The sequence below is a fragment of the Tachypleus tridentatus genome, chromosome 13, assembly GCF_004210375.1.
Source record: "Tachypleus tridentatus isolate NWPU-2018 chromosome 13, ASM421037v1, whole genome shotgun sequence".
Lineage (NCBI taxonomy): Eukaryota > Metazoa > Arthropoda > Merostomata > Xiphosura > Limulidae > Tachypleus > Tachypleus tridentatus.
Genome location: NC_134837.1, coordinates 95,795,853 through 95,814,933, shown reverse-complemented (window position 1 = coordinate 95,814,933; position 19,081 = coordinate 95,795,853). Strand labels below are relative to the sequence as shown.

At 36.4% G+C, this 19,081-nt stretch overlaps 1 protein-coding gene and 1 long non-coding RNA gene across 6 annotated transcripts in view; one reads left to right on the top strand and one right to left on the bottom strand.

Moving 5' to 3' along the window:
- Positions 1 to 1,018: 1,018 nt before the first annotated feature.
- On the bottom strand, positions 1,019 to 1,679 carry LOC143240324 (uncharacterized). The gene is made up of 2 exons (XR_013021715.1): positions 1,434 to 1,679; positions 1,019 to 1,221 (listed from the first exon to the last, which is right to left on the bottom strand). It is a non-coding gene; the product is annotated as an uncharacterized LOC143240324 (long non-coding RNA).
- Positions 1,680 to 2,408: 729 nt separating this feature from the next.
- The window catches only part of LOC143240888 (tyrosine-protein kinase HTK16-like), a 56,875-nt gene continuing 40,202 nt past the window's right edge, over positions 2,409 to 19,081 (top strand). For 2 of the 5 annotated variants that reach the window (XM_076484111.1, XM_076484116.1), the window contains exons 1-5: positions 2,409 to 2,618; positions 15,824 to 16,008; positions 16,320 to 16,478; positions 16,769 to 16,912; positions 18,239 to 18,423. In XM_076484111.1, the coding sequence (XP_076340226.1) occupies positions 15,858 to 16,008; positions 16,320 to 16,478; positions 16,769 to 16,912; positions 18,239 to 18,423 (639 nt within the window). In that variant the 5' untranslated portion in view covers positions 2,409 to 2,618; positions 15,824 to 15,857. Of the gene's footprint in view, positions 2,619 to 15,044; positions 15,237 to 15,823; positions 16,009 to 16,319; positions 16,479 to 16,768; positions 16,913 to 18,238; positions 18,424 to 19,081 lie in introns of all 5 variants that reach the window. The other 3 variants (XM_076484112.1, XM_076484113.1, XM_076484114.1) reach the window with 3 other exon arrangements.

Genomic DNA, 19,081 nt, shown 5'->3' with positions numbered 1-19,081 from the left:
ATTACAGTATTTCTGTAATTCTGATGAACCTATTGCCTCCCTAAATTGCTATAAACCACCAAAATGTGAGTATAATAAAAAAAAAACGTCACAAGTTATAAATAAGAATATTCTATCAGTATTTGCTTGTCTTGGTGAAATCCCATGGACTGGTAAAATAGTTGTGACAAACTGATAGTTGAGAAACATTGATTTGTGTAGTGGATCAGCATTAAGACTTCCACAGTTCCTGCTATACGGTTCTTGTAAGTGCTGTGTTAAGCTGTTTTTACGTGAGGATTTGATATGAAACTTTCTATATCATGTTTCGAAGGTGATTATTTCTGATGTTCTTGACTTGAATTTTATAGTTTCTTGTTTCCATTGTTATAATAATAAAATCTTTATAACGTAACATTATAACGCCCATACGGCTGAAAGAGCGGGCATGTTTGGTGCGACTGGGATTCGAACTCGCGACCCTTGGATTACGAGTCGAATGTCTTAACATGCTTGGCCATGCCGAGCCCTTTACTGTATAAACTGCAAGACCCCAGTAGCTCAGCGGACTTACAGCGCCAAAAACCGGGTTTAGATACCCGTGACGGCCAGAGTACAGATAGCCCATTGTGTAGCTTTGTGCTTCATTCAAAACAACGACAAATTATAAATAATGAGACGTTAATTGATGAGTTTAGTTAATTTTTTCATGCTATTTATATATATTCTAATTTAGGTAGAAAAATTGATCATATAAGGTTAAGTTGCGTCTTGACCATTAATGTGTCAGTGGTATCCCAGCTGATCTAATGAGCCCTGCTATTGAGCGAAAGTCCTCTTCCGAACGATATAATAAATATAGGAGGGTTGATATTTGTATGTAATTTTTAACATAAACTCTTATAATTGACACATATCAATATAATTCAATTTTCATATTTTACGTATAACGGTGTGCTTGAAGTAATTCGGTTATCGTATAGTAAATCAGATTTTGCTTATTTATGCCTGCTTCACATGTGATAATATTATACAGTAATAGTATAATTTTTATTTTATTACAAGTTACATCTTTTACAGTAAGTAAAAAATTTTTAACAAGCACTTTAGACGCCTTTAATTATTACAAGAATATTTTTGTTTACTGTAAAAGCTCCATTTCGAAATAAATTAATACACTAATAATATCCCAAATTCTTGGAATAACCAACTTTATGGCTCTCTTTTCCCCTCTGTACCATCCTGCAAAAAAGCAAAATAAAATTGTTATTATGAAGAACAAATTTATTTCATATACAATTAATGTGTTGGAGGGTCATGCAAAATATTTTATATGTGATATTTTTCTATACTGTTGGAAATTTAAAAAAACAGATATTTAAATTTTAAAAAAATATAAAATTTGTATATTATAAAATCTTACTATTCAAGCAAGAAAAAATTTTCCGCCTTACCATCTAGAGTTTTTTTGCAGTGCTCGCAGGTAAAACTAGGTGCCCAGGGTTTGTCTTGATTCCCGATAGGAATGCCGAAATATGCCTTGTACGCTTCATACATTTTAGCAGATGCTGTCGCAGCTTACTTTTTTGCTCTTGACTTGATACATCGCAGAATGCGTCTTGAGAATGCTTGCAGCTTCTTGATGCCATCTCTGATAAAATCAGATGGGTCTACGTGTTCACTTAGGCAACTAGAACTAAACTGAAGTGGTAAGCCCTGTATATATATATTAATATGGAAAGTTCTAGAAAATTCTAAAAGGTACTTGAAAATTCTCGTAAGTTCTGCAGCATTCTAGAAAGGTCTTGTAAGTTTAAGAAAATTCTCTATCAGATACTCAACACTGAATCCACCTGGAATGTTCTGGAAAATGGGTAAATTTTAAATTTTCCTTACCCAGGTCACAAAAGCAAAGTTTGAAGAGAAAAATGGATCTTTTACACTTACTTTAGGCATACACAATTGGAAAATAACACTTTCTGTCTAAGAACAAGAAAAAGTAAAAATTTTGTTGCATGGTGTTATATTGTACGAATATGATGAGAAAATGCGTTTTTTATTTTCCAAAGAAGACCTGGTGTAATACCATTAAAGAAGACTTTCAAGAAATTAACATGAACTTAAAGAAAGCCAAAAAACTTCGTGTGATAAGAAAAGTAAAGTTCTCTTATCGCCTTATTTTTCCAACAGAAATTATAAAAAATTAACTAAACGTTTTAGGTGAGGTAATATTTGGACGAATATAGTGATTCCGCATATAAATAAAGACATAAGCGACTCTTTTATGTTTGTTATATAGGTCAGTCACAAGTTTAAAAGTAAGCATAGTTGTGTTTATTAAGAATATATGTTTCATATATAATATTATATGTGTGTGTGTGTGCGTGTGGAAAAAGAGATAGAGACACACACATACAAATGTTTTCTCCATAATTCTAACAGTAACTAGAGGGTACTAGTTCGTAGTTGAATCTTAGTTTTACTCTCACGCTAGGGTAAGGTAGGGTTTCGTTTTAACTTACTAGTTTTTATTTTCCGTTTCAAAATTTAAATTAACGTCGTTAGTCAGAAAAGTGGTAGTGGTGTTTTTTGTTTTTTTTTTTTTACAGTAGGTCCAAAGCAATTGCATATTTATTAAGGTAAGGCTTAGAACTAATTGTTAACGTCACCTTTTTTACTTGAGTGTTTTCGTAAATGTCGCTTTCTAGTTTGAGGGTAGGACAGACTAACTGTACCAAGTTTCATGCCCTGAAAATATTTTACGATTATAGAAAATTAACTTTTAATTTCTTATTAAATGTTATGTTGACCTTTGCTTCAGTCCTTATGTCCAAGGAGTTGAAATAAACAGTTTTTTTTTTGTTTTTAATGAAGTAGTCATACGCTAGGCCTTAGGTGAAGAAGGTGAACTGAAGTACGTAAATGTAATTTCGCAGAGACTAGGTTCGCGGTGAGGAGATTGCCATAGATTGTGTCTTCAGAAATAATGAATACAAGTCTATATAGTTTATAGTTTCATTTTATAGGTTGACAGTTAGGCCACATCAGAAATTGAAATATTACTTTATCTCTTGCGTTCCTTACCATAGGAAGGAGATTGAAATTTGAGTTGTTGGAAAGGGTTCAGGGGAGAATGTTATTTATACGAGGAAAAGGAGGTTACTTAGAATGAAAAGTGTTACGTATTATAACTTATCTTGGATGAGTCTCTGATTTGTTATGTTATATATTGTGATTTCAAATAGCCTGAAATTTTAATTTGAATTTAGAAGTTAATTGAATGTTGACATGTATCAGATTTATGATATTTGCGAACAAGACTAATACTCACAATTTTCATTCTTAGCACAAGTATATTTTAATATACAATAACTCGGTTTATAATAACAGTTATTACAAATAATTATTTATATACCAAAGATTTTTGAACTTGCAAAGAGTACTGAGTTTTCTGTCTTGTCTGAAACAGAATATCTTATTGGTGATTCATGATCAGCAAATTAAATCTTAAGTTGATATTGTTATACCTTGTTTACAGCCTTTTCACAGATTAAAATAGCTGAGAAAACCACTCTGAAGACATTATAAACTCTTGATTTGTTATTCACATGTCATACATTGAAATAAGCGTATATAAGGGACTGTTTCCAATAATGAAAAAGAGTTGAAATGGGGCCACTGTGTTTGTGTTTGATTCAGTACATAAGCCATATCTCAGCAAATTAAAACAATATGAGATTCTCATCTTATATTCTAACTTGATAATATTAGTAATTTGAGTTCCTAATTTGTACAAAACTTTAGACATGTTATTTTGACATAACAAACATCTAATTTTAAACAGTGCTACATTCAACATATATGATTCACTAAAATCTGTATTTAGATGTGTCCTTTTAATATCTGTTTAAGTTAAGAAATTAACTTGTATATAATATTAAAGTTTGAATTATAATATGTAATTTGATTCCAAACTTAATGACATAAATTCATAAAATTGTAGTTCAATAAAACTTTGAATGCAAGTTGTCAAATTCAGTGATTTGATTTGTGGACTATCTCAAAAAGGTTAATGGTTAGTCTCTCACCATTTATAAGCTGACTTTTATCTGATGAAGATATCTAATGACCTCTTATAAATACTAACATCCAAGTTAATTCACTGAAGTTAAAGAGTAATGTTCTAAATATATAAGCATTCCTTGTCAAATATTTGTAGTTTCCAATTGCTAGGTGTTTATAACAGTTATAGCTTCCAAAGTTTACAGCATACTAACTTTCAAATCAACATTATTTTGAAATGTATATAAACGTCAGGAGAAGTTCTCAAAATTTTTGTTGGCAACAATGTAAAACAATGCTGCACTCCATTCCACTACAGCAGTGAGAGTGCAGACAGATCTCTCCATGCCTCCAGCAGAGTCTTTTGCCCTCCATGGTTAAAAGAGTTGACAAATCCACATCTACTTCAATCTTTGTTCCTGCTACTCCTTTCAGTGACTATCCAGGTTTACTTCCTTTGGCTTTAGATTCAGATGATTCCTTGGATCCATCCTCTTTTGCAGCCCCAAGATGCAATATGATTATTCGTTCATGCCCTCAGTTGCTGGAATATTTGTCTACAGACAGAGACTTGCCTACACAACCCAGGGCAGGATTTATGGAGGTTGGCAGACCTCCATCCAATAAAGAAGGAGAATGTGGTCAAAAACAGAAGGGCTCTCCATCCCATTATCCTTCACATAAATAAAAATGGCCATTTTGATACAGTGGAACTGTTGGAGTTTTTGTTAAAATATAGATGACATTAAGGATTTGATTGATTGTCCTGTGTCTCTCTCCTTAAAGAAAACGTTTTTGAAACTTGCCATTGCGGTCACCCTCTGGCAGTTTTCTTTGTACAGAATTTGCAGCTTGTGTGATGGACGAATGCATGGAGAGGTGGCACTGCTGGACAATAAGCATGTGCCCACCCTGTTTTTTCCACTTGATACAACCTTGGAGGTCATAGCCATCTATGTTTCCTTGGGTTATACCATCACTGTTTGTTCTTTCTACCTGGCTCCTGAAGAGACCTCGATGCTGTTATTGAACAGTTACAATCTCCACTTTTAGTCCTTGGGATTTTAATGGATATATTCCTTCTGAGGTGGTGCTGATATTGATAGTAAGGGGTCATTCCATAAATGAATGCTCTCAGATCACAACTTTTCTCTCTTCAAAACTGGTTCTTATACTTATTTTCTTGTGTCTTGTCAGTTGTTTTACTGTCATTGAACAATCTATCTGCTCTCCTTCACTTTTCTCTTACTTTTCTTGGAGGAATGACTGTAACCTACAGGATAGTGATCATTTTATTATCACTTTGAGACAGACTGGCTGAGGTGAATGCCACTTGAACCACACGTCTCAGTGGAAGTTGAACCAGACCACCTGACCTTCTTACGCTGCTTTTGGAACTTGATCCTGCCTTCATCTGTAAGCCATCGATAGACAAATGCATGGCAGCAGTGACTGACTGTATTGTCTAGGCAGCTGCACAATGTATTCCTAAAACCTAGACATATTTTCCACAGTATCCTTATCCATGGTAGAATTCTGCCTGCCACATGGCATGGAAGGCTCAAAAACAGGCCTGTGATATCTTTCATAGGTATCCCACATTTTTAAGCTGCATTAATTTTCAGCAGTCTCGTGTGCATATTCAGCAAGTCAAATGTCAAAGCCAAAAAGAATCTTGAATTAAATACACATCTAGCATCTCTTCTATCATTAGTTCCAAAGTCACATGGAACAACATGCAACAAATCAATGGACAGTATACTTTTGCACTCATTTTGATCTTGCTTTCTGATGCTCAGGAAGTTGCTGATGCCCAGAGCATCACTGATACTTTCAGCAAAAGCTTTTCTCATGTATCTAGTACTTCTGTTTCATCTTCCACTTTAGCTGTCAAGACATGGGTAGAGTGATTGCCTCTTTCCTTTTGGGCTGATCATCTCTATGACTATAATTGCCCCTTTATATTGGTGGAACTCAAGCTTGCTCTTCATTGGTCTGTCTGTACATCAGCAGAGATGCCAACAATTATGAGTTGAGCATAATCATTACAATTTTGGTGCATACATTACGACTATATGCTCATACAGACAAATATTACGACTTGTTGCAACACCCAAATTGAAGTGGTCCCCCTTGGGTTAGTCGTCTGGTCCACTTGAGCTAGGGTCACCCAAGTACCAGTGTTGGATGTTCTCAACAGGTGTTGTGAACATTGTATCTGATTCTGGTGTTTGGGTATAGTGCTCATGAAACCATTGCATTGCTGCAGTGTCCTTGTTTGGCATTATAGTGCATCCCCTTTTAAGGCTCCCTGGTGGGTGGGGTCAGTGGGCACTGAAATACTCTTTTTTTATTGTGGATCCTCTAAATAAAAACTAAAAAATATAATAGTGAAAAACAGTCCATAGGTAAACTACCACATCTTGAAGAATCTGAACAACAATCCTCAACATCTGTAACAACTGTACCTCATTTCCTTATACTACATTCTCTTTCATACAAACCTTAAGGACAGATGTCTCCTTTTTACATTCAGAAGAAACAAGAGGTACTTGCTGGCTCTCCAAAGTCAGTAAAGAAGCTTTGCTCTGGTGACATGATGATGAAAACATTCACATCTCAACACAGTGAACTTTTCTTGCATGCAAAGGCAATTGGGAATATATTTATTGAGGTAACACCTCATGCTATTTTGAATTTGTCATGAGAAGTTATTGCTGAGAGGGATTTGAAAAACATCCTCGAGTCAGAGATTGTCACTGGTTTCTCCTTTCTAGGAGTTTTTTGCGGTGAGGCTATCTCCACTTGCAAAGGTGGAATTATGATGCAGACCAGTGTCCTCATTCTGACATTTACATTACTGTGTCCACCAGCTGCCATCAAAGCAGGTTATCTTAATTGCAAGATATGGCCACACATTCCAAACCCTCTCATGTTTCCAGTGTCAGCAGTTCGGTCAATCGAAGGCATCATGTTGTGGTTCCTTGATGTGTGGTCATTGTAGTGGTAAGGACCACAATTCCTACGAGTGCTAAATGAACCCTCATTGCATTAATTGCAATGGCTTTCATGTGTCCTACTTTCATTCTTGCCCTAAATGTTTGGAAAAAAAGAGGTGCAGCATTTGAAAATGATTCAAAACATTACATACCCTGAGGTTAGAAAGTTGCTGTCCACCACTTCATCTAGGATGTATGCTGCTGCACTTCGTTCCACTACAAAAGTGGGATTGCATACAGATCTCTGTGCCTCAAAAAGAATTGTTCTCAAACTAAATGAAAATTCTTTTGAACTCCATGATTAAAAAGATGATGAATCAACTTTAACAACCATTTTGTCCCTAACATACATTCCAGCAAACCCTAAGATCCACTTCCTTTGTTTCTGGAGATGGGCATTTCCTCGGGTACACCTCCCACCCCAAGATGCAAAATGATTATTCATTCACATCCTCAGTTGCTGGAATCATCTTCCAACAACAAAGACTTATCCAATCGACCCAGGGCAGGATCCATGGAGATTGATAGACCTTCCTCGAATAAAGACAATAAAGAAAAAAGACGTGGTCATAAACAGAAGGGCTTTCCACCCAATTTGCCTACACATAAATAAAATTGACCACATTGATACAATGGAACTGTCAAGGTTTATGTTCTAATCTGGATGACATCAAAGTACTGATTGCCTCCTACCATCATGTATGTCTTTCCTTACAGGAAACATTTCTTAAATCTGCCAATACAGTCACCTTTTGGCAGTTTTCTGTGTACAGAAATGACAGGCTGTGTGATAGATGAGTGCATGGAGGGGTGGCATTCTTGGTTAATCAGCATATGCCCACCCTGTCTTTGCCACTCGACACACCCTTGGAGACTGTAGCCATCTGTGTTTCCTTGGGTCATACGTCACTGTTTGTTCTCTATACCTCTCACCTGGAGAGTTCTGTTATCAATCATACCTTGATGCTCTCGTTGAACTGTTGCCATCTCCCTTTCTAATCCTGGGGGACTTTAATGGACATCATCCCTTCTGGGGAAGTGCTGATACTGATAGGAGGGGTTGCTCCGTAGAGCGTATGCTCTCTGATAACAACCTTTCTCTTTTCAGTCGTGGTGCTTATACTTATTTTCATACATCAAGTCTGTCCTTTACTGCTACTGATCTCTGTTTGCTTTCCCGAACTATTCTCCCACTTTTCATGGAGGGTTGACAATAACCCATGAGGCAGTGATTATTTTCCTATAATTTTGAGAGAGACTGACCTTGATCAATGCCACCCGACCTGCATGCCCCAGTGGAAGTTGGATCAAGCAAACTGGCCCCCTTTCACTGCTCTCACAGAATTTGGTTCTGTCATCATCTGTAAGGCATTAATACATGACTATGTGGCAGCAGTAACTGACTGTATTATACAGGAAGCTGCTCAGTGTATTCTTAAAACCTCTACATGTTTTCCATGATATCCTCGTCTGTGGTGGAATTCTGACTGCCACATGGCATAAAAGGCTCAAAAAAGGGCCTGGGATACTTTTTTTACGTATCCCACACTCTCACACTTCATCATTTTCCAGCAGGCCCATGCACATGCTCAGTGGGTAAGATGTCAAAGCCAGAAGGACTCTTGGATTAATTTCACAGCCAGCATATCTTCTACCATCAGTTCCAAAGTCATACAGGACAAGATTCAAAAGGTCAGTGAGCAATATAATTCTGTCCCCTCTTGATCATGATCTGATGGCCAAGAAGTAGCTGATACTCAGAACATTGCCGATACTCTAAGTGAAAGCTTTCACCAGGTATCTTGCACTTCTGCTTCATCCTCCACCTTCTTAGCCATCAATGCTCAGGCAAAGTGATCAACTCTTTCCTTTCGAGCTGACTGTCTTTGTGACTATAATTGTTCCCTTACACTGATGGAACTCAAACTTTAACAGTCGGTCCTGATGATATACACTGTGAAATGCTGTGCCATCTATCTCCTGCTTCTGTTGCTGTTCTTCTGATTGTTTTTAATCAGATCTGGCAGGAGAATGTTTTCCTGATGCCTTGCACCAGGCTGTTGTTCTACTTTTCTCTAAGCCTGGAGAGGATCCCAAAATTCCTTCAAACTCTACCGTACAGTTGCTTTGATTAGCTGTCTCTGTAAGACCTTAGAGAGGATGGTTAATGCTCGTCTTTGGTTCATTGAATCAAATAACCTCCTCCCACCCATGCAGTGTGGGTTCTGACAACAACGCTCCACCATGGACCACCTGATTTGACTTGAAACGTCAATCAGGCTTATGATGCAACTTGGAGGTATGGAATTTTACAAGACATACATTTATATGGGATATGTTAGATGTTTCCATTTCAATGGAGTGGTTCCTCGACATGTGCCTGTTGTGCTCGTAAAGACCACAAGTTGAATGCCAACTAGAACCGCATTAACTGTAATGGTCCACATCCTTCCTATTTTACTTCTTGCCCTAAATGGGTAGAAGAGAAAGAAGTACAACTTCTAAAGACAATTCACAATATTACTTACCAAGAGGCTCAGAAATTACTATTCCCAATTCCATCTTGGACTTATGCTGCTGTAATCCATTCCACTATTACAGTAGGAGTTTAGACAGACCTTTCTGTGCCTGATACAGAATCCTTAACAGAGCATCTTAATCTAGTACCCTACCAAATTAAAAAAGTTAATGAATCAGTATCTATTTCTCTCTCTATCCCTACCACATCTTTTAGTTATTGCCTTACTTCATCTTATTCAAACCCAAGTGTTTCCATGAGGTCTTCCTCTCTTGACACCCCAAAAATTAAACCATTTGTTCATGCCCTCAATCACTGGAATGTATGCCTACAAACACTGATCATCCTACTTAATCCAGAGCAGGATCAATAGAGGGTGATAGATCTGCATCTGGTAAAGAAAACAAGCAGGTCACTTAGCAATATTTTCCTCCAAATTAAATAAAAATGGCCATGCTAACCCAATGGAACTGTCTAGGTTTTCAGTCAAATGTGAATGACATCAAGGATTTGAGTGACTTTTATCATCCCAAATGTCTTTCTTTGCAGGAAACATTTTTAAAACCTACTGGTACAGTCATAATTCAACAATATTCCTTATACTGAAATGACAGGTCATGTGTAGGGCAAGGACATGGGGGAGTAGCACTGCTGGTTGATCAACATGTGCTCACCCAGTCCTTGTCATTGAATACGCCCTTGGAGGCTGTAGCAATCCGTACCTCCTTGGGTTGTACCATCACTGTTTGCTCTCTGTACCTTACCCCTGGAAAAAATTATAACCAAGTCAGACCTTGATGCCCTCATTGAGCAACTGCCAACCCCCTTTTTAATTTTGGGGGCTCCTAATGGGCATAATCCCCTCTGGTGTGGTTCTAGTATTGAATATGCTCTTGAATCACAACCTGTCTCTCTTCAATACTGACTTACACTTATTTTCATGCACCCAGTTAGTCATTTACTGTTATAGATCTTTCTATCTGCTCCCTTTCACTTTTCACTTGCTTTTTTTGGGAAGTTGACATCAGTCCACAGGGTAGTGATCAATTTCCTGTCATATTAAGAGAGATTGGCCATAGTCAGTGCTGGTTAACCCATGTGCCTCGGTGGAAGTTGGACCTGGCCAACTGGCTTTCTTTCACTGTTCTTTTGGAACTTGATCCTGCCATGTTATGCAAATCATCGATAGATGATTGTGTAGCAGCAGTAACTAACTGTGTTGTCTAAGCAGCTGCTCAGCGCATCCCCAAAACCTTGATATCTTTCCCACAGCATCCTCAACCTTGGTAGAATTCTGCTTGTTATATAACACAAAAAGCTCAGAAACATGTTTGAGATGAATTTTGTAGGTACCCAATGCTTTCAAACTGCATTGCATTTCAGCAAGCCCGTGCACATGCTTGGCGAGCTAGGCATCAAAGCCAGAAGGAATCTTGGATTAAATACACTTCCAACATTTCTTCAACCACCAGTTCAAAAGTCATCTGGAATAATATTCAGAAGGTGAGTGGATGGTATACTTCTGCCCCCTTTCTATCATAATATCCAATGGCCAGAAGTTGCTAATGCTCAAAGCATTGCCAATACTCTTGGTGAATGTTCCTCTCATGTATGTAGCTCTTCAAACTCACACCCTTCCTTCTTCACTATTAAAACACGAGTTGAACATCTGCTTCTTTCCTTTTCGACTGATCATCCCTATGACTACAATCTCCCTCTTACACTGGTGGAACTCAAACTTGCACTTCATCGGTCTGGCAGTACATCAGTTGGCCCTGATGATATACATTATGAGATGTTATGCCACCTTTCTCCTGGCTCTCTTTAACCAGACATGGCAGGAGAGAGTCTTTCCTGATGCTTGGCACCACTCTGTTGTACTCCCTATTCTTAAACCTGGGAAGAATTCAAAGATTCCTTTGAGTTACCATCCAATTGCTTTGATGAGTTATCTCAGTAAGATCTTAGAGAGGATGATTAATGCTTGTCTTGTTTGGTTCCTTGAATCAAACAACCTTCTCTCACCCACTCAGTGTAGATTCTGAAGACAATGCTCCAAGATAGACCATTTAATTTGCATTGAAACATCAGTCAGAGAAGCCTTTTTGAAGCAACATCTTGTTTCTATTTTTTTTTAATTTAGAGAAAACTTACGATACAACTTGGAGATATAGCATCTTGCAAGACCTTCACTCATACTGATTGCATGGCAATTTGCCACTTTTTATTAAGCATTTTTCAATGAACTGCTGATTCCAGATTCATGTGGGCTCAACACTTTCCCATTTTTTCCCACAGGAACTTGGAATCCTTCAGGGCTGTGTTTTGTGTGTCACACTTTTCATTATAAAGATTAATGCCATCAGTAAACAGCTACCCCCTACTGTTGCAAATGGTCTTTTCGTTGACGACTTTCGCATCCCATGTCATTCATCAAACATAAGGTTTATTGAGCAGCAGCTACAAATTGCAATCAATCATATACTTAAGTGGATCACAGCAAATGGTTTTCAACTTTCTCTCTCTAAAATTGTTTGTGTACATTTCTGCTGCCAATGGGGTATTCATCCAGAACCAGAACTTTGTATTGATTAGTGTTGTACTACCTGTCATCCTTGTGACAGTTTTTAGGCCTTATATTTGACTTATATTTAAACTTTATTTTACATATCAAGCAACTTCATGCCAAATCTATAAGAACACTGAATGTCCTCCGTGTTCTCTCTTCCACCTCCTGGGGAGCGGATCGATACTCTGTGCTTAAAATTTATCGTGCTCTTATTTGATCCAAACTTGACTATGGATCTATGGTTTATGGTTCTGCCAGAACCTCAGCACTGAAAATGCTGGATTCTATCCACCATCAGGGGCTTTGCCTTTGCACTGGGGCCTTTCGTAGTTCTCCAGTCCAAAGTTTGTATGTGGAGTCCCATGAACCCCCTCTGTATATTTGCAGTTTGCAACTGTTTCTTATGTATGCTTTCAAACCTTAGTCTTTACCACAGCATCCCACTTGGGGTTGTGTTTTTTATCCTCAGTGGGCCACACTTTCTTGTAATAGAAAATCTGCCATTGTTCCTTTTCGCCTTCGTATCCTGGCACAATCAGAAAAATTGGATTTATCTTTGAATAGCATATCAGTATCCACAGATTAGCCTCTTCCACCATGGTTAGATACTCTCCCCATCTGATACCTGTCTTTGAGCCATCTGAGGAAGGCAGGTACTCCTGACTGGAAATATTGCTCTTTATTTTTCAAGCATCTTTCAAACGATCCATCCATTCCCATACATGCAGATGATTCAAAATCAGGTGACTTGTAGGCTTTGCCATGGTTTGTTACAGTTTGGTTGTAGTACAAAGAATTCTCTCTACAGTTTCTGTGTTCACTGCCAAATTGTAGGCCATTTTTCTTGCCCTGAATCATATTGAAACTATACAATATTAGAACTGTATGATCTGTACTGATTCACTCAGCTGTCTATTGGCCCTGATGTCATTCCATGTTACTTATGACCCTATTCTTATCAATATCCAAAAGAAACTGGCCCATCTATCTCTGTCCAGTTTTTTTTACACCAGGACACACTGGTATTCGTGGGAATGAGCTAGCTGACAGAGCAGCAAAGTCCATCTGCTCTGGCTCTATCACCACCTACCTGTTCCATACATGGACTGTGGTCCAGTTATCAAAACTCGGCTGCACACCCATTGGCAGTTGACCTGGAGTGAGCAACAAAATAATAAGCTTTTTGAAATCAAGCCTTCTTTAGCTCTATACCTGTCTTACTTCCATAAAGATCGAAGTGAGGAAGTTGTTTTGGCTAGGTGACACATTGGCCACAGTTTTTTTAACTCACCACTTCCTTTTATCTGGTACTGATGCAACAATGTGTGGTCTGCAAGGCACTCATGTCATAATCATACATATTTTATTATGCCATCTTTACAACCAAGAATGACAACATCATTTTAAACATATTTTTAAGGTAGGTTTGCTCTTGACATTAGCTAATGTCACAGGTGATACTGCCCACTTCACTTATGTTTTTACATTTTTAAGAGCCATTAATCTTTTAAACTTAATTTAAATTTTTTATTTGACAATATACTATTTTAGCATAATTTCTTTTACACATTTTTATTTTGACCTGAACCCAGGGCTAGAAAGGCCAACTTCAAGTGACTGTCAGCAAGTGTGAACTTAATTGATCAGTCTTCCTGGCGGGTCTTAATTTTACGTATTTTTACCTTAATTTCCAAATACCATTAGAGTATATTACATCTCATTTGGCACGGATAGCCTAGTAGCTTTGTGCCAATAAACATGAAATACCTACCTACCTGTCCCCACCCTAAAATCATTTTTGCTATGCTCTTACTGAAAAAAAATGTCAGCTCCTTCAGTTGGGATATATTTTTCTTTACATGTGAATCTATAAGGCAATTCTTTTTTTTTTTTTTTTTGTATTTGGTTTGTCACCTAAGTATTTCTTCCTAATTTTAGTGGTCTTCAGGTTAAATTCTACAAGTGGGCATTTGGATAAATTCTCACATGTTTGCTAATGCTTTTTTTGCCATCCCATGAGATTTAAGCTTCCACCAGTCACTATTCTTGAATCAACCCACCATCCTTGAAAAAGAGTAAGTACATTTTCAGCTCCCCTTTACTTCTCTTAGTATCCTGCCAAGTAGTTGGTGTTATGTTTAAGGTTATACTTATCCAAAATCTGCATAGAGCCAGGATGCTGGAAAGCACTCAAGCCTTCCATGCAGGATCTATCAGTGCCTCCTTTGAGATGGGGTGTTCTGCAAGACCACTTGAGGTATTATCAGGGTACACATATTTATTAAGTTGACCAATCCAGACCATACCTATTTCATGAAATACCATAGAAAAAGCCATCATCAAGAAAATATTCTGCCAATACTTTGGCTTGCACAGGCTGGCTTTTGAAAATATGGTTTTGTGCTCACTCTTTGCACTGTCTCCAGTAAGAGACCTTTCCAACTGAAGGTCCAGTGGGAATCCAGGAACTTTTCTGAACTTCCTCACCCTTTTTTCCTTGAGCAGAACATGGGATACTTTTAGCACTTACAAGTTCTAGCTGCTGGGATGGTAGACCATGGATAATCCTCACCAGTTGGGCATAGTACAGTATAGTGAGAAATTGAAAAGTGGTTACACTGTGAATATGTAATAACACAGATCTCTTTTGCCTTTCTCTTGCAGCCAGAGCCTGTTCAATTGAGTCAAGGTGAGCACACAATATACTGATACCTTTTAACATAACTGGTTTGCTTTCTTCCTACAACCAGGGTGTGCAGTAGTGTTGAGGTGAGCATACAAGATAGGGTATAAATGCACCCCAACCATGCTACACATATTGAACTATATGACTGCTTGTGTGCAAGTGTTTGATCGGTCATGTTTTCAATCAACCCTTACCTGTGATTCATGGTGCTTTTTACCTCTCTCACTCTAGGTGAACATTATAACCTGGTCAAGCCAAGATACAGTCTCCTATGGGTATGCCCTGTGAACCCCCTTGCAATTGGGTGTCACACTCCTTGGGTTTTCCTTTGGACACTGTTTGAAGGGAGATCATTTTGGAAAAATTTTGAACGAGTTCTCTCCACTAATTCAACATGGAATTCTGTCCATTCTATGTATGGAGGTGAGTTCTCACCATGGAAGTTAACATTTTCCTGATCTGAAAATATATTTCCAATAGATACTGACCCCCTACTTCTGATGCACTGTTTTTTGTCTTGCCTCATCAACGAATAATTTATCTTAATTGCAAGTGCATGGGGAGTTACTGTACATGGATATTATGTCATCCTGTTACTGGTGGAGGGCTTTTGTCACATGATGACATTATGAAGCACCTGCTCAATTTTCATGTAAACACAAAATTAGGTGGGAGTTGTCTCAAGATTAATGACATTCAAATATCTTAGGTAGAAGCATGAGGAAGATAGCTATTTTATGTGAGAGATGAGTTGTTATCAGAAATGCATTTTCATTTTAGTAAAATGTTAATTTTAGAATATTGGATTTTTTTTTTCATGGTTGGTCAATGTAATTTTAAAATGCAATGAAGATGTTAACTTTTGCCTTTAAATTTTAATTTTATCCAGAGGTTTACTTGGCCAGTGAATTTCATTAACAGTTAACAAATTAAACCTTTAAGTCGATATTTGGCAGTGAGAAAGCTATTTTTAAACATTAAATTTGTTCATTGGTTATTTGATACTCTAGATGAAAGGTGACTGGCTGTGGCTGTTGAGCAGAGATGGAACCATCTGAAGACGAAGATAAAGAACTCCAGAAAGTATATCCACCTCCATTTGTGAAATCCATATCAAGAGTGTCACAAGATGAGAATATTGCATGGTATCATGGCAGGATTACAAGAGATGATGCAGAGCACATTCTAGCTATCAGTAGGATTGTTTTTTTAGCACATTTGTTTTTAGTTATTGTTCAGTTTGTTTTTTTTCCCTTCTTTACTATTTTAGTTTTATGACATGCAATTTTGATGATTTTGTTTTCATTACATTTTATTTTAAATACTGTCTAGTTTCATGAAATATTTGTACATGTGGATAAGGTACTTCCATAAAGTATTGAAATAATCAAATACTGTTTGTATTTGTTTTTAAAAAATATCCTAATGGAATGATGAAGGTACTTGCAACATTTTTAGCAAGTCATATATGGAGTTTTTTGGTTTTTTTTATCTTTATAACTTCAGATGGGGGCGTTGAAGGTCAGTTCTTAGTTCGAGACAGCACCTCAGCTGTGGGTGATTATGTTCTTAGCCTTATCAGTAATGGTCAACCTATTCATTATCAAATTCGTCATCATGGTGAAGATGCCTTCTTTAGCATTGATGAAGGGCCTGTAATGCATGGTAAGAAAATATTCAAGCATTGTATTTCTCAGGATATTACTTTTCAATGTCTTTTTCAAATGGGAATTTGAAATTATAGAGCTCTGAAGATATTTTTGATTACTTTTTCTTATTGTTATTCTAATATTACAACTGGTCATTTTAATTAAAATATTGTAAAGTAACAGTGCTTTCTTTTTTCTCTTTTAAGGCATTGTTTAACACAGATAAAAAAGGTAATTGCTTAAAGAAAGAACATCAGTAATGTAAAAAAGGGGGTATATTTTTTCTTCTCTTCCTTTTTTTGGTAGGCTTGGAAGTTTTAATTGATTATTACCAGAAGAAGGCAGATGGACTTGTGACTCAACTTCGTGTTATGTGTAAAGCCCGACCTCCTCCTCCAGATACCAGACAACATGGACGGAGTAATTTGTTACATAGAGCTACACAGGAGGGTGAGGAATCCATTGTTATTAGAAATTTCAAATTTCATTCAAAAATGACAGCTGTGTTTTAAGTGAATATCAAAAATTTATCAGTAATAGATAATTATTTTTTTGAAGAAGAGATATTGCTGTTGAAGAAGCAACTACACTGCCTTAAGAATATGACTGATAATTCTGAAATATGTTGTAATACGTCACTTCACTGTGTGACTTTATTATAAAATTTACTTTCTGCAGCTGTGACTATATAGGTGTATTTTAGTAGGATATGTGTTGCATTTGTGTATATACCAGGTGTAATATAAAATATAGCATTTCTTTTATGATAACAACTTCTACTTATGTGGTCTTTAAGTGCAAAGTACATATGTTTTTATGATTGTTTTAGCTCAGATAAATGGACAATTATAGTAAGTCTGCAGTTATCATTTACAATTTATGTTCTTTAACTAGGGATTTAAATACATTATTATGATGAATAATCAAGTGATAAATATCTTATATTTTTCAAATGTTTTCAAATGTGACAAAGATTGGAAGTGGAGAACAAAATCTGTTTATAAATAATCTTCAATATTATTTTATAACTTTGATGCTAATTTAATCTATTATTTTGCAAATTTAGTAAAGAAATAATACATGAGGGCATCATACAGACATCATAACCAACTTATTCATTAGGGTTATGCTGTGGCAGAAAAATAACTAAATATAGATTAGGCTGTTGCTTATTGGTGAGGCTTAAACAACTCTAAAATTGTTACTTTTCATAGTTGCTTCCATATTCTGATATTGTCAATTCAGTATTCCTCAAAAGGAATACAGAGAGATATTTGAGAAAATGTAACAGTAGTCAGATACAAAGCTGCCACTTCATTTGTTTGTCAACCCTAATATGAACTACCATAATTTTCAGTCAGGTGTATCAGTTTAATATAATTAAATGTTTCAGGAACAAAGCATTAGAAATACAATAATATGTGATAAAAATAATGAGGAATGATAGTCTCTTCAAGTAGCTTTATAGCCCATTCTACATGGAAAATCAGTAATGCAGTATGTAACTTGTATTTCTTTAGAACCTTTAAATGATTTAAGTATGTGAACACTGATCCTTGGGGTTTGTATTGATACAAACTCCTAGCCTGTGTCTTAAAATTTAGTACCTGTAGATGTAGAATAGGTATTGAATTTCACTTCCCATATAATTGTTTGTTTGTTTGTTTTCACATATTAATTTGTTTCTCTACTATTACCGTATGTTCTGCTGAAAAAAATTTATGTTGTTGTTGATAATGATTATGGAATGCTTTTTCCATTACTTGCACATTTCAGGTGATGTGATGGTAGTTGGAGAGTTACTAAAATCATGCTATCGAAGCTTAGATGCTAAAAACCAAGAAGGACAGAGTGCTATGCATTTAGCCTGTATCAATGGAAACAATGAAATTCTTGACATGCTGTTGGATGCTGGTGCTAACGTTAATATCAAAGATGCCAAAGGTCTCACTCCATTACATGTATGTACTTATAAGAATTTTTGTTTTTGATAATTTGTAAATAAATAATGATACCACATAATTTCGATGTTTGTTAAGAGAGTGTAGAATGGCAGTTTATCCCTACCTTGAATAACTAAATATATGTATGAACATCATAATATAGCTTAACATTTGTGGGTCATTTAACATCATCACTGAAAGAAAAAAAATTAGAATTTATATATTTCACATCCTAACAGTGTAATATATTATACTTTGAACTTTAGTTATAACAAGATGCTACGTCATTGAAGTGCACCATTCAGAGCACTTTCATTTCTGCTTAAATTTTTTTTTTGCAATTCTTAATCATGCTGAAACTTGTGAAACTTTGAATGGCATTATTACCCTGTACTAGACATCCACTACATTTGAATGGGTTAAAACAAGTGTTTGTGATTTAAAACAGGTGTGAAAAGTAAAAAATTATAATATAAAGAATGTTAGTGGATTAATCTTACCATAGTTCAGTGCTGTGTAGTAGTTTAGTAATGTACAGTTACATTCTTTTACTATTTAGGAAGTGGATAGTTTTTCTCATTAAAAAACAATTTGTGGATATATGTGGAAAAAACAAGAAAGTAACAGTTGGAATTCAGTGTTTACCAACAGTGTTCTCTTTTGAAGATTTTGAGAG